General features: G+C 39.9%; 1 protein-coding gene across 1 annotated transcript in view; it reads left to right on the forward strand.

Annotated features, from left to right (window-relative positions):
- Positions 1–14,186, forward strand: part of GABRA1 (gamma-aminobutyric acid type A receptor subunit alpha1) — a 56,097-nt gene that overhangs the window by 38,894 nt on the left and 3,017 nt on the right. Inside the window, exon 9 of the mRNA XM_073355911.2 lies at positions 4,831–5,033. Within this exon, the coding sequence (XP_073212012.1) occupies positions 4,831–5,033 (203 nt within the window). The remainder of the gene's footprint in view (positions 1–4,830; positions 5,034–14,186) is intronic.

The raw sequence follows: 14,186 nt of genomic DNA on the forward strand, positions 1-14,186 counted from the left end.
ATTCAGATCTGAACATCTTTGCCTATCTTGATTTATATAAAAAATGAAAAGGAATATTCAAAGGGTTTAGCTTATATACATCTTAATATTACTAAATGTAAATGTATACATCTAGGAACAAAGACTAGGCCATACTTAAAAGATGGGGGAACTCTATCCTGGGAAGCTGTAATTCTGAACAGGATTTGGAGGTCATGGTGCATAATCAGCTGAAAATGAGTGTGATGTTGTGGCCTAAAAAGCTAATGTGATCCTGGGATGCATAAACAGGGGAATCTTGAGTAGGAGTAGAGAGGTTATTTTACTTCAATATTTAACAGTGGTGCAACCACTGCTTTAATACTGTGTCCAGTTCTGGTGCCCACAATTCAAGAAGGATGTTGATAAATTGGAGAAAGTTCAAAGAAGAGCCATGAAAATGATAAAGGGATTAGAAAACATGCCTTATGCTGATAGACTCAAGAAGCTCAATCTATATAGCTTAAAAAAACAGAAGGTGAAGTGGTTACTTGATTACATCTATAAGTAGCTACATGAGGAACATATTTTTAATAAATGGCTCCTCAGTGTATCAGAGAAAAAGTATAACATGATCCAATGGCTGGAAGTTGAACCTAGACAAATTCAGATGGGAAATAAGCTGCAAATATTTACCATGTAAGGTAATTAACTATTGAAACAATTTACCAAGGGCTATGGTGGATTCTCCATCACTGACAATTTTTAAATTGTTTTTCTAGCAGAAGTGCTCTAGAAATTATTTTGGGGGAAGTTCTACGGCCTGTGTTATGCAGAAGCTCATACTAGATTATCATAATGGTCCCTTCTAGCCTTAGAATCTATGAATTATGTAATGTACAGAAAAAGTTTAGATGTCAGCTGTCAGACTAGGAGAAAGTGTGCATTGACTGTTTCTCATAAAGCAAAAGTGGTTAATACAGCTTTTGGCTTGGATTTTCAAAGGGAATTTAGTCAAAGGGAGTTGTTCACCTGACGTTCTTGCCCCAGTTGAAACTCCCAGCTTTAATAACTCTGTGGGTTGATCTCATCTGCAAGCTCCTCAGATACTGTTATGGCCCAGTGCTGCTACGGAAATCAGTGACAAAATTCCTATTGTCTTCTCTCTGAGTGGAATTCAGGCAGGGATGAATGAAAGGGATTCTATGATGATATAGTCACACCTGCTTTTGGTTCCCTGGGGTTTTTGCTATTACATTTTAATACACATTTTTTAAATTAGAAATAAACAGCTAGAATATTCTTTGGGGCTTTTGTTTAACCTATTTCACATCCAAAATCAAGATAGATAGACAGACAGACAAGATGGGTGAGGTAATAGCTTTTATTGGACCAACTTCTGTTCATGCAAGAAACAAGCTTTTGAGCTTCACAGAGCTCTTCTTCAGGTCTTCCCCAATATTGCAAACAAATAGATAAATAGATAGATCTAACAACAAGCACTTGATTAAAGAAAAAGGGAGGTGAGAGTTCTCCAATATGCTCCAGTTCTTTTTGTGTTGCTCAAGCTATAATTGGCCAGTTGAGAATGCCTCTGGCAGGAGTGGAAGGGCATAAATGCAGCAGACCTTGTTTCTGCACCAACAGCTCTCCCTCAGTGCAGTGCAAGAGCATGACAAAGAAGAGGCTCCAAAGGACGTGTGGAGGTTAGTAGCAGGAGGAACTCTGCCTTTTAATGGTGGCAAAGGAAAGCTGGAGATCTATAACCAAATTCAGACGTCAGTCTAAGGGCTTGATCATGAGAAGCACCTGTAATTCCAGTTGTATTACGCCTATTTTCACCTACCTCTCAAAATATCCCCATTAGTTGCTTTTCCTGCTCCAGCCCACTTTCCCAATAACTCTTCAGGTGAATCACACCAGCTTAGGTATCCTTAGATTCAGAGAGCCAAATGCTCACATGGTGTGTAAGCTCCATGTTGGTAAGTAGATATGAATGTAGAGAAGTCCCTAAATGGAGTATAGGAGAGTCTAATTGAGTCTAATTTGTATAAAAGGGGACCTACAAACTGGTGTGAAGTGCAACACATTCAAATCCTTTAAACGCACTTCTGAAATTGGTATCAAAAGTCTAATCTTGGCAATTTTGTCACAGAGTAGATTGGGCCCCTTAAAAAGACATACATTCAAAGACTGCTGCTGGGAATATTTACATCAGTTATGTGTAAAAAAGAAATGGAACCTCATTTTCTTCCATTTTGCTTTCTTTTTTTATTGTTGACAATACCAACTTGCTGGTTCATGATGTTGTAGTTATGTTGGTCATAAATGGGATACCAAATTACCCCATGTATCAAAAAAATAACATACAATACACTATGTTATTCAGGCAGCTGTTTTTAAAGCCTTACAAAACCCCTTCAAGAATGTAAACATTTTAAAAGTTTTCCTTTCAGAATACAATTATTTTGCTGAATACTTGTGTGTTTTTTTACATATGTTTGAACTAAGTCTAGAGTTCTGTTTCTATTTTTTTAATCTCCTAACTTCACTGAAGAAAAGAGATGTCTCTGAATACTTCACCTGAGCATATTCATACATGCACCCACACAGAAAAGCACAGCGTATATAGATTTATAGCCCTTTTTTAGCACTATAAATAAAAACACAAACTATAGCATAGCAGGATTTACTGTACAAGAGCAACAAAAAATCATTAGTTATAAGTAGAAGAAGACCTTATAAATTCCCCCAAGGAACAAAAACCACATCATCATTAGGTACCAATTATTCAAGATACTGTCATTGACATCTAAATATATTTTTAATTATCTGGCCCTTTTCGATCTCTGCATATTTTCATTAGTGCTCAGTACAGTCGATATAAACTGTAGCAGTGATTTAATACATGAAATTGTCTGCAGTTGTCAAGGTAACTTGCAAATGTGATTTGATGTAAATTTTGCACTTGCAAAAATCTGTAGGCAATGTGATAGCAACGTAATCCTCCTACTGTCAGTAAAAACTCCATGGCTAGTTAAAGAAAAAATGTTCTTCCAGCAGGTATGAAGCTTTGCTCCTAAAAATGCAAATTACATTGCCATGGGTCCTACTTAACCTCTTTAGTGTTGCCAGAGCATCACTGTGTAATGGCACAGAAACCTGTACAAAACATCAGTTCAAATAAATGCAATATCATAACATGCAGCTTAGTCTATTTTGGGCTACATTGAAGTAGCATATTTTCCAAATATGTTTGCTACTTCATTCAGCCCCGAACAGGTTAATCAGCAACAAGAACAATTTATATCCTTTGTTTTTATGGGAAACATTGTATGGCACTGTAGCAGTCTTACACAAGTAAGGTGGAAAGTATCCAACATGCCTATGTATGCCTGGCTGAACTTTGCATAATTTTGAGTTGTTTTATCTGCAATTATGACATGAAATGAAAGAATTGACAAGATGGAAAAAGACTTGCAACCATCCACATGATTACTAAAATGCTAGGTGAGATCAGGAACTGGATCATAAATTAACTCCTCCTCTAATTCTTTTGCTGGAAGAGGAAATTATGTTAGTCTGTAAGTCCAGACAACAATAGGGCTGTGGTGACTTTCTTTTTCCTGTTTCATTCATGTTGGAAGGATGGTCGTTAAGTCTGATTTTAAAATAATAATTCTGAGATTTTATTCAATCACTGAATTTATTTACAATCTAAGAAAACAGTAAATCTAATCTCATGCTGTGGGACATAATGCACCCATCTAAATTCCTTCCTGACCCTCAAAGTTAAGCAGATTATATTTCATTTTGTCTTCGTCTGAGGCATTGCTGCACTGGCTACCATCACAGGCAGGATGCACGACTACATGGACCAATGACTTCTTGTATATAGTGTATATATTCTGAGATATAGTGTCCAAACTCCTGCCTAGAAGAAACACAAATATATCATGCAGTTTGTTAGATATTTAATATTACAGATGGTTCAGCAAAAGGAATGTGATAACGGTAACCCTGATAAACACATTTATCCCTCTTACTCCAAACTCACATTATTTTCCTTTTCACTGTTATCTGCTTGATTTCTAAGTGGTCCACCATTGACTAACGACAATTACTTGAATGTAGTCAATGCCAACAATAATCCTTTGTCATCCACTCAGGGCTGTATCTGTTGGAGCAACAATATCTCCTAAAGCACAAACCTCATTGTCTGGCTATGCCAAAAGACATTAGATATGGTTTAATCAGGTCACAACTTTATTATTAGATGTCTGGGATGAACCCGGCGGATAAAATGTGCAGTGGAGGTGAAAACCCCCACAATTCACCTGGGGGACGGGGGAGAGGAGTGCTTTTTTCAGCCCCCCCCCATTTCTGTTCATGTCCCTCCAGCAGATCCTCTGCCAGGACCCTCCAATTCCAGCCAGTTCCTGGGGGGAGGGAGGGCAGGCCCAGGCTGACCTTTTCAAACCCCTCATTCCTAGGCGGTGAGTCATCCACCACGCTGACTGCTTTTCCAGCAGTTTTACGTCTCCCCTCCCACGCAAAGCCAGAAAGCATTGCCCTCTTCTCCTGGCCAGCCAGACAACCCTCCCCCAGCCCGCTTAAAGCCTGCTTAAAGTGAAGGGCAGTGACTTCCATACGTCAAAAGATCAAGATAAAGCACAAACCAGAAGGGTACCTCCAAGATTATTATTTCCACAGCAGAACCTGAAATTTGATATTCTTTGGCTGGGAAATATATTTCTAACAACAAAAGCCGGTGAAAGTATTTTTCCTATTTTATTTGTGAATCCACATTGATAGGTAAAAGACAAAATACAGTACCTGATCTAAAGAGATGCTGACGTTTTTGCTTTACAGGAGTGACAACTGTCCTCACAATGACCACCTTGAGCATCAGTGCAAGAAATTCCCTTCCAAAGGTGGCCTATGCCACTGCTATGGATTGGTTTATAGCAGTGTGCTATGCATTTGTGTTTTCAGCACTCATCGAATTTGCGACAGTAAACTACTTCACAAAGAGAGGTTACGCATGGGATGGCAAAAGTGTGGTTCCTGAAAAGGTAACACCTTTACTAATAGAGTTTATGAGACATACATTCATATCTATTCATGGCATTTGTGTTGGATTCAGTCTGTATGTTTTCTAATGTGATTTAGATAATCTACTGAAAGAGGCTCTTTACATGGATATTGGGCATTTTCTGTTCAGGATTTGCTGGTCGCACTATGTGCTGAAATCACTTGTTGTATGCAAATTACTAGCATGGATAGTGGTTACATTTTCATTTTTAGAGCACTACCAGGATGTGCAGCATTGTGTGGCAAAGAGAGGAAGACATAATCTCTGTCCCATGTCTCAAATCTGAAAGATACAAGTTGGCTGAGGCTAACACTGTGGCACGAAGGGAAAGCTCATACCTCCAACACTCCCCACCCCCTTCCTGTCATGTCTTTATATGGCTCCCCTAACTGTAGCACCTCCCAGTTATTTAACAGTCTCTCTTTATTTTTCCTTTCCTTTCCAGCCTATAGTAGGAATAGATTGACTAGTTTATATGTTGTGTGTTTGAGTGAGGACTCAGTGGATCTGTGCAGTGTCTCTGAGCCTGATGCAGAGCTCACTGAAGGCAGTGGATATATTTTCCTTGATGTCCACAGGTTATGGATCAGGACTAATTTTGAAAGTTTGTGTGTAGGAAGAAATAGATTAAGAAACTCACTGCACAAGAAATCATGACCATGAACTTCAGAACTTAATGCAAAACACTTTTATTTAATTTAGTTTGCCCGCATCAAAGTCCAGGCCCTTTGAAAGCTCTGTCTGACACACTGAAAAGCCTTCCCTTATTTAATGATTATTTAATTGTGACGTTAGAATGTAGCTTTCATGGCAGACCATGTTTTTGAAGGATAAGGGAGGTGATGTCTGAAGTATCTAGGTCCAATACCATGGAGACCTTTAACTATACACCATATTCAATGGGGAGCCAGTGAAAAGAGTGGGGTACTATGATTGCTAAGTAGACAGACTACTGGGTTTTGTAGCAGTTGGAGCTCGTTCAGGTTGTGTCTTCATTTCTTAATATAAGGTGCAGTGAGCAAGCCTAGAAGTCATGACTCTGTGGATCACCATCCGCCTCATCTCTTTCTGAAAGTATGGGGTGCAATCTCTGCCAGTTACAGGTGGAAGTAGACATTTTTTGCTGCCATGGCTCTTTGGGCTCCCAGTATCTCTGGGCAGTCTAACAGCAACCCAAGATTGCAGACAGATTTGAACTGGAGGATGATGCCCTCAGTAATGGGGCTGTAATAGAGGAGAAAAGTTCTCTGAAGCACTTGTCTCCTCTATTACATCCCCAATTTTGAGAGCATCTGAGTTATACCAGCTGAGGATATGGTCTGGTATGTATAAGTTTGCTTATACATATTGCTGTGTAAAGGATACACAGAGTGGGTATTTTCTGCAGGCACTTGAATACTCCAGGCACTTAATATGTAAGTTCAATAACATGATGGAGAAGACTGAGCATTGTGGGACCCAGCAGGAGAGGTCTTGTAGGGGATGCATCTCAGACTTAGAGGTCATATTGTGTGCCATCAGCAATAGCTGAACTACAAAGGAATCTCAAACCAGGCTCCACAAGAGTGGAAGTTACCTATTAGCAAATATATCCCATCCTTTTCTGTGGAAATCAGAATCTATGTGTGGGGCTTTATGAACTGATAAACAACAACGAGAACAAAGTGAAACCTTTTCATTATTATTTCATCAGGATTCTTCACTCCAAGCACCTCATAGTAACACAAGTGAAAAAAAATATGTGTAGATGATGCCAGGCATGCATGGACCATGTTTAGTAAAGAACCCACTTCATGCAATGTACAATTATACAAAAACAAGGGGGATAGAAGTGACTGTGACAACTGTAGAGGTTTCTTCCTGTTGAACATCATCAGAAAAGTTGTCACTCACATTGTGCTCCCTAGGCTGCAATCTCTAGGTGAAAGAATCTATCCTGAAAGTCAATGCGGTTTTCACTCAGAACACTCCACCATTGATACGATATTTTTGGTTAAGCAACTTCAAGAGAAAGTGTAGAGAAAAATGAATGCCACTCTACATAGCCTTCATCGATCTGATAAAGGCCTTGGATATGTTCAACAGACAGGGCCTTTTTATGTCCCCTTATATTTTTGAACTTTCATTTCTTACATCAAGGTATGAGGGCAACTGTGGTGTATGAAAACAAAGAGTCAAATGTTTTTGACATTAACAGTGGCATGAAACAGGGGTGTATCTACTTTTCATTACTGCTTCTTCATGCATTTAGGGACAGCAATGATAGCATTTATCAACATTGCAAGATTTAGAGTGAAAACCAAGATTCTGAGAGATTTCCTGTTTGCGGATGATGTGGACTTGGTTGCCCATAGTGAATCTTCCTTGCAAAATCCCTTGGGTAGATTTCATGCAAAAGCTTCAGGCTGACAATTAGTTTCAAGAAGACTGTGATCATGTACCAAAGATTTACCCATTCTGGAGGCTAATTCGCTTAGTGTTGTTGACAGCTTTTGCTACTTGGGTTCTACCATCACCAGAAATCTTGACTTTCAGACTGAATTAATAGAATCGAAAAAGCAGCTAAGTATTTCAGGCTTACAGAAATACACATGGAATAATAGCAAACTATTAACTAAGATGAAGATGCAAATCTAAGAGACTTGTGTGCTGTCATCCCTGCTTTGTGGTTCAGAAACCTGGACTACTTATGCCAGGCATATCAGGAGACTGAATGGCTTCCACATGAGATCCTGAAAATAAAGTAGGGAAACACATTACCAAACACAGAGATGCTGGACTGCACAGGATTGACCCACTTAGAAACCACTGCTAAAAAGAGGAGGTTGCAATGGCTCATTCATGGCAGGTGAATGGCAGGAGACCATATCTCCAAGAATATTTTCAATTGTGAGATTTGAGACAGCTCTAGAAAGCACGATCACTCTTTTTGGCAATACCATGATGTGTGTAAACATGATATGAATTCATTCAACATCAATGTGGAAAGCTGGGAGGAGTGTGCAGGATCCTTTCCAATTTGGAGGGAGTATCTGAGTAGGTGCAGCTCAAAATGAAGTGATTTGGATCCAGAAGATGGAAGTAAAGTGAGAAAGAAGAAAGCAGCATGCTGTAATCATGGATTCTAACTCAGACAACACATGAATCTGTAAAATTTGTAACAAGCTATGTCACTCTTTAATTGCACTTGTCTGCCATAAGCGGATTCATCAGGCACCTGATTAGACCTCTTACACGTACACCAAGATCCAGTTTGGATTGACGGTTGCCAATATATTTCATGCCTGGTTCTTGCCTATTCTACACATGAACTTTTCTCATAATACAATGGAATATTCAATTAAATTGTAAAATGACAGATTTAATAGTGGTATTAGGAAATACTAATACTTTTTTAATATCATGAGTAATTAACCTGGGTAATTCATTGCCACAAAGTGATACTGAATTCAAAACAAGAATTAAACATATATGTGTATGTTGGGCCTGATCCACAGGCTATTGAAATCAATCATAGAATCATAGAATATCAGGGTTGGAAGGGACCTCAGGAGGTCATCTAGTCCAACCCCCTGCTCAAAGCAGGACCAATCCCCAACTAAATCATCCCAGCCAGGGCTTTGTCAAGCCTGACCTTAAAACTATCTAAGGAAGGAGATTCCACCACCTCCCTAGGTAACCCATTCCAGTGCTTCACCACCCTCCTAGTGAAAAAGTTTTTCCTAATATCCAACCTAAACCTCCCCCACAGCAACTTGAGACCATTACTCCTTGTTCTGTCATCAGCTACCACTGAGAATAGTCTAGATCCATCCTCTTTCAAACCCCCTTTCAGGTAGTTGAAAGCAGCTATCAAATCCCCCCTCATTCTTCTCTTCCACAGACTAAACAATCCCAGTTCCCTCAGCCTCTCCTCATAAGTCATGTGTTCCAGTACCCTAATCATTTTTGTTGCCCTCCGCTGGACATTTTCCAATTTTTCCACATCCTTCTTGTAGTGTGGGGCCCAAAACTGGACACAGTACTGCAGATGAGGCCTCACCAATGTTGAATAGAGGGGAATTATCACGTCCGTCGATCTGCTGACAATGCCCCTACATATACATCCTAAAATACCATTGGCCTTCTTGGCAACAAGGGTACACTGTTGACTCATATCCAGCTTCTCGTCCACTGTAACCCCTAGGTCCTTTTCTGCAGAACTGCTAGCGAGCCATTTGGTCCCTAGTCTGTAGCAGTGCATGGGATTCTTCTGTCCTAAGTGCAGGACTCTGCACTTGTCCTTGTTGAACCTCATCAGATTTCTTTTGGCCCAATCCTCTAATTTGTCTAGGGCCCTCTGTATCGTATCCCTACCCTCCAGCGTATCTACCTCTCCTCCCCATTTAGTGTCATCTGCAAACTTGCTGAGGGTGCACTCCACACCATCCTCCAGATCATTTATGAAGATATTGAACAAAACTGGCCCCAGGACCGACCCTTGGGGCACACCACTTGATACCAGCTGCCAACTAGACATGGAGCCATTGATCACTACCCGTTGAGCCCGATAATCTAGCCAACTTTCTATCCACCTTATAGTCCATACATTCAGCCCATACTTCTTTAACTTGCTGGCAAGAATACTGTGGAAGACCGTGTCGAAAGCTTTGCTAAAGTCAAGGAACAACACGTCCACTGCTTTCCCCTCATCCACAGAGCCAGTTATCTCATCATAGAAGGCAATTAGATTAGTCAGGCATGACTTGCGCTTGGTGAATGCATGCTGACTGTTCCTGATCACTTTCCTCTCCTCTAAGTGCTTCAGAATTGATTCCTTGAGGCCCTGCTCCATGATTTTTCCAGGGACTGGGGTGAGGCTGACTGGCCTGTAGTTCCCAGGATCCTCCTTCTTCCCTTTTTTAAAGATGGGCACTACATTAGCCAATGGAAAGGCTCCCACTAATTTAGATGGGCTTGGGATGGGGCCCAATGTGAACATTCAGAATTATATTAGTTAGGATTTTAAAGACATATATAAACCCTTATATTTCAGAGCAGAAGCCATACACTAATGGAGAGGTTTTTGAAGAAGCTTCCCCTATAAACATTTTAATCCATAATTGTCCACTATGGGTTTTGGATTTTTTTGCAGCTCCCTCTGAATCACTTGCTACTGTTCCCTCTCAGAGATAGGATAGTGGTCCACTATACTGATTTGATATGGCAATTCATACATTCCTTAGGACCATATAGTAGCTTCCATAAATTTGTTATAAAATATCAAAGTTTTTTTGAGAGAACAATAAAATCTCTTTAATTTACATAGGCAAAATAGAAATTTCCTGATTCATCTTGTACATAACACTGATCCTATTTTAATCTAATTCATGCTTTCATACACATTGACTATTATCCCTTTTGTTTCTTCAAACATATTTCCGATACATTTCCAATGCTTACCACCAAGGCATCTGCTGGAAAATATGTAACGTGTCATTACATATATTATTTAAGAAATCTGCTTTTAAATGGCTCTTACTACAAAATTCCCTTGATTTAAATCTTCTCCTCTGTACTAAAGAGACACTTTCTCAAGACTTGAAATGAGACAATGAGCATTGGAAGAAATATAGCTATTTTATATGAAATTTAAACATTAACTAAAGGATTTAGAATGAATTATGCAAAATGTTCACATATGAGAACTGAAGATAGTGTTGTAAAAACAAAATCTTTGCAGCATTATTAGTAGAGCTGAATGAATGGGGGCGGGGTGGGTGGGAGAGAAGGAAATCCATGAACATCCTTTCAAATTTTAAAAGGAATTTCAATTTGACTGGTTGGGGTCATGTAAAGGGGCTAAGCTGGGGCTCGACCCTCTTCGGGGTGGCAGGGAACCACACCGGCTTGCTACACACAGTTAACTTTGGGGAATTCATCCAGCCACCGGAGTCTTCCTCAGCAGCCCTTGCGGTAACTAGAGTGAGCACTGTAGGTCCGGGCCCTGAGTCAGGGCGGGGCACCAAATAGTCAGTAGCTCAGGCCCTCAGGCAGGGTCTGAGCAACACAACATGTGTGAATTAGCCCAGGCCTTCAAGGACCTGGAAGAGGGGGAGACTGCCACCCACGAGTTGGGTAGCAGGGGGGATGCAGGCCCACCCACTCCACTGCGTCCCAGCCCGGGGCCCTAACAGCAGCAAACGACCCACTGCTGGGTCAGTGGGGATCCTGGCCGCAACAGACTGACATGGGTTCTGGCAGAGTAACAGCCAGACTAGGGTCGGCTGTCCCTGGGCTACTTCCTAACTCCCCTCCTTCTGGTATCTGGGTCCCGGCAGTGTTCTCCAGGGGCTCCAGCACCGTGGGTTCCTTGGGGCAGTGGACAAGCGGCCAGCTGGGTAACTCCCCTGGATAGCTGGCGCAGGGCAGGTCTGGTAACTTCCATGGATAGCTGGCGCAGGGCAGGTCTGGCCAGTCTTGGTGTGGACCTGTGGCCGTGGGGTTTTCCCAGTCGCGGGCTAGGCTGGCTACATCTGGCCTCCCCGGCAGCTGGTCCTCTAGTGAGCTCTGAGGGCCCGCCTTTATACTTCCAGGTTGTGCCTTTCTACTTCCCGGGCTCCGCCTGTCCCACTGAGGGGTGGGCTCAGAGCTTCCTGGCTCCACTCACTCTGGTGGCTGGAGGGGTTCGACCCTCTCCAGGGCGGCAGGGAGCCACACCGCCTCACTACAGGTCATATTTGCTGTTTGTTTAGTATTGAAACTTCAGTAGAGTGAATATTTGGGAAAAACCAATATTAAGCTTCAGTTCTTGAATATTCACCAAAAATAATCAAATTGTGTAGTTGAAGGCAATATTAATAATTCATGCTATTTTGGTTAGTTGCATAAGTCATACAATCAGAGAATAGAAATAAAACCATGTTACCTTTGTAACTAATAACTAACATAACAAGTAAACATTTACAAAGAACTGTATGTGAATGATTTACATAATTATTTGCTGAAGAATATTTCTAAATTAAGTCAAATAATAACTAGACTTTTCACTGCAAAATATTTGCTCAGCTCTCCTTATTAATTATACTCGCAAGTTCATTATAGTTCCTTTTAAGGGTAATTTAAAAATACATTTTAGTGGAGATCCAGTTGCACTGAAATTTTGAAATCTTTTCTGTTCTGTGTAGCAAATAGACTTTCATATGGCAATGATATTGGTGTCCTAAGTAATCAAGATTTATGAAATGATAACCCTAAAATCATACATTCCATTTGATGTGAGACTAAATTAAACATTAAAAATCCCATGAAACACAATATTCAAGAATAGTTTAAAAATATTAAAGATTGTATGGCTCTTGTGTTCCCTAGAAGTTAAGGATCCCCTTATATTCTTCATATTAACATACCGAAGATATTCTCTGTACACCGTGTACTGAATTAGCTGTCATGAATGCTAAGGAAAAGGCAAAGCTAAGTAAGGCAAACTTGTGATGGACAGAAGTTTATAATCTAATATCACTCAGGGCTCTGATTAGATGTCATATTACTTTTTCATAAACTTCAATGGGACATAAAATATCGAGATACTTACTGGAGTTAGGCTTTGCCTAGCTCACATTCTTCATAAAATGTAAAACTACAAAATGGCTGTTCTATTAGGTTTCTGTGAAACAGTTATTCATTTAGCTGGATTTATTACTGCTTACTAGAATACTAGGGCTGTTTCTGTTCTGAGCAGGTAAGAAAAAGTGAAAAAGAAAAGAAATATGAGAGCTGAAGCTGTTGATGGATGAATGACCAAAGGACTCCCTGATTTTGACTCTTCTTTCCTTTTGAATTAACTGTTTTTCAGCTGCTTATTCTATTTATTAGGTTGAAATAGTCTGAGACATGTGTGCTGAAGGGAATTTGAAGGCTGTTCCTCAGCCTCAAGGATATGTGTTGATTTGGTCTAACTTAGAAATCTTCTATTAATTTCTCATGGAGGGAAAATGAGAAATGACTCTCCTTTCTCCTCCCTATCCCCCTTTCCTTTCCCTCTGTTTGCATACTTTTTTTGTTCTTTTCTTTTTCTGTTCCCCCCTTATTTTTGGGTGGGAAATCAATAAAATAGAAATAAAATATAAATATATACTGAATTATATTAGTTAATAGAATTAAAACAATCCGTTAAAGGTTCTTTTTTTTTATCTATACCTTCTCTTTACTGTTCCAGGAACACGGGATCAGATTTTTGGCTCTGCCCCATTATCAGTTTCAGACACAGTTTAGAGCCCTTCTGAGCCGTAGGTGTTGTTTCCATATAGTCAGGGATAGCTGAAACACAGTACAGTAGTACTTCTCTCATGCTTCCTTTCCCTTCAACTCAACCTATGCTCTGACTTGTTCCTATATAAAGGCTATGCTGTAGAGTAGGACTGCCTACAACTTTATGCCAGCTGAGATTACCGTAGGCCAGATGATTTCAAGCCAGTTAAAAGGCTTTAAGACTAATTTAAATGGTCAGAGTGGCACAATGCCTGATCAAGGACCAGGATCACATCCAGTATGTTTAAGATAACTCAGTCACTTTCTATTGAACTATAAGCACTTTTAAAAATATCAGCATTCTAGGATGGTCCATAAATTTCAGTGCGATATATGGATATTTTTAAATAGACTGGGAATATACAATTTTATAGCTCCCACACATTCTGAATGAAACTCCAACCATTGCAAGTCAGCTAGTCCAGTGGTAACCTGCAAAAGGCATCATTAAGTCTCCAATATGTCCAAGCCCTTAAACACATGCTTAAGTTCCAAGTATTTTGCTGAATAGGGAATCAATAAGCTGTTTGTTGTGTTCCTTTTAAACAGGCATTCTCTCTCAGTGTGAGGAAGATGAAAATGATATGTATGATAAGTTGTGTTAGAACTCATAATACATTATTTATCTTGGTATCTGAATGACAAATTTGGAAATAGTTTTATAATGGTGGCATCCTTGGTATCTCTCAAACTCAATATATTTGTTTTAGTCACAAAGCTCATTTGATTCAGAAGACAATGAACTATATTTAGTTTTCTGCTGTTTGATTAATATTGCAGATATTACAATACACTGATTTGCTTACTATCAAAAATAGCATATCCTAAAATGTATCTGTTATTC

The sequence above is a fragment of the Lepidochelys kempii genome, chromosome 8 (assembly GCF_965140285.1).
Source record: "Lepidochelys kempii isolate rLepKem1 chromosome 8, rLepKem1.hap1, whole genome shotgun sequence".
NCBI classification, from domain to species: Eukaryota; Metazoa; Chordata; order Testudines; family Cheloniidae; genus Lepidochelys; species Lepidochelys kempii.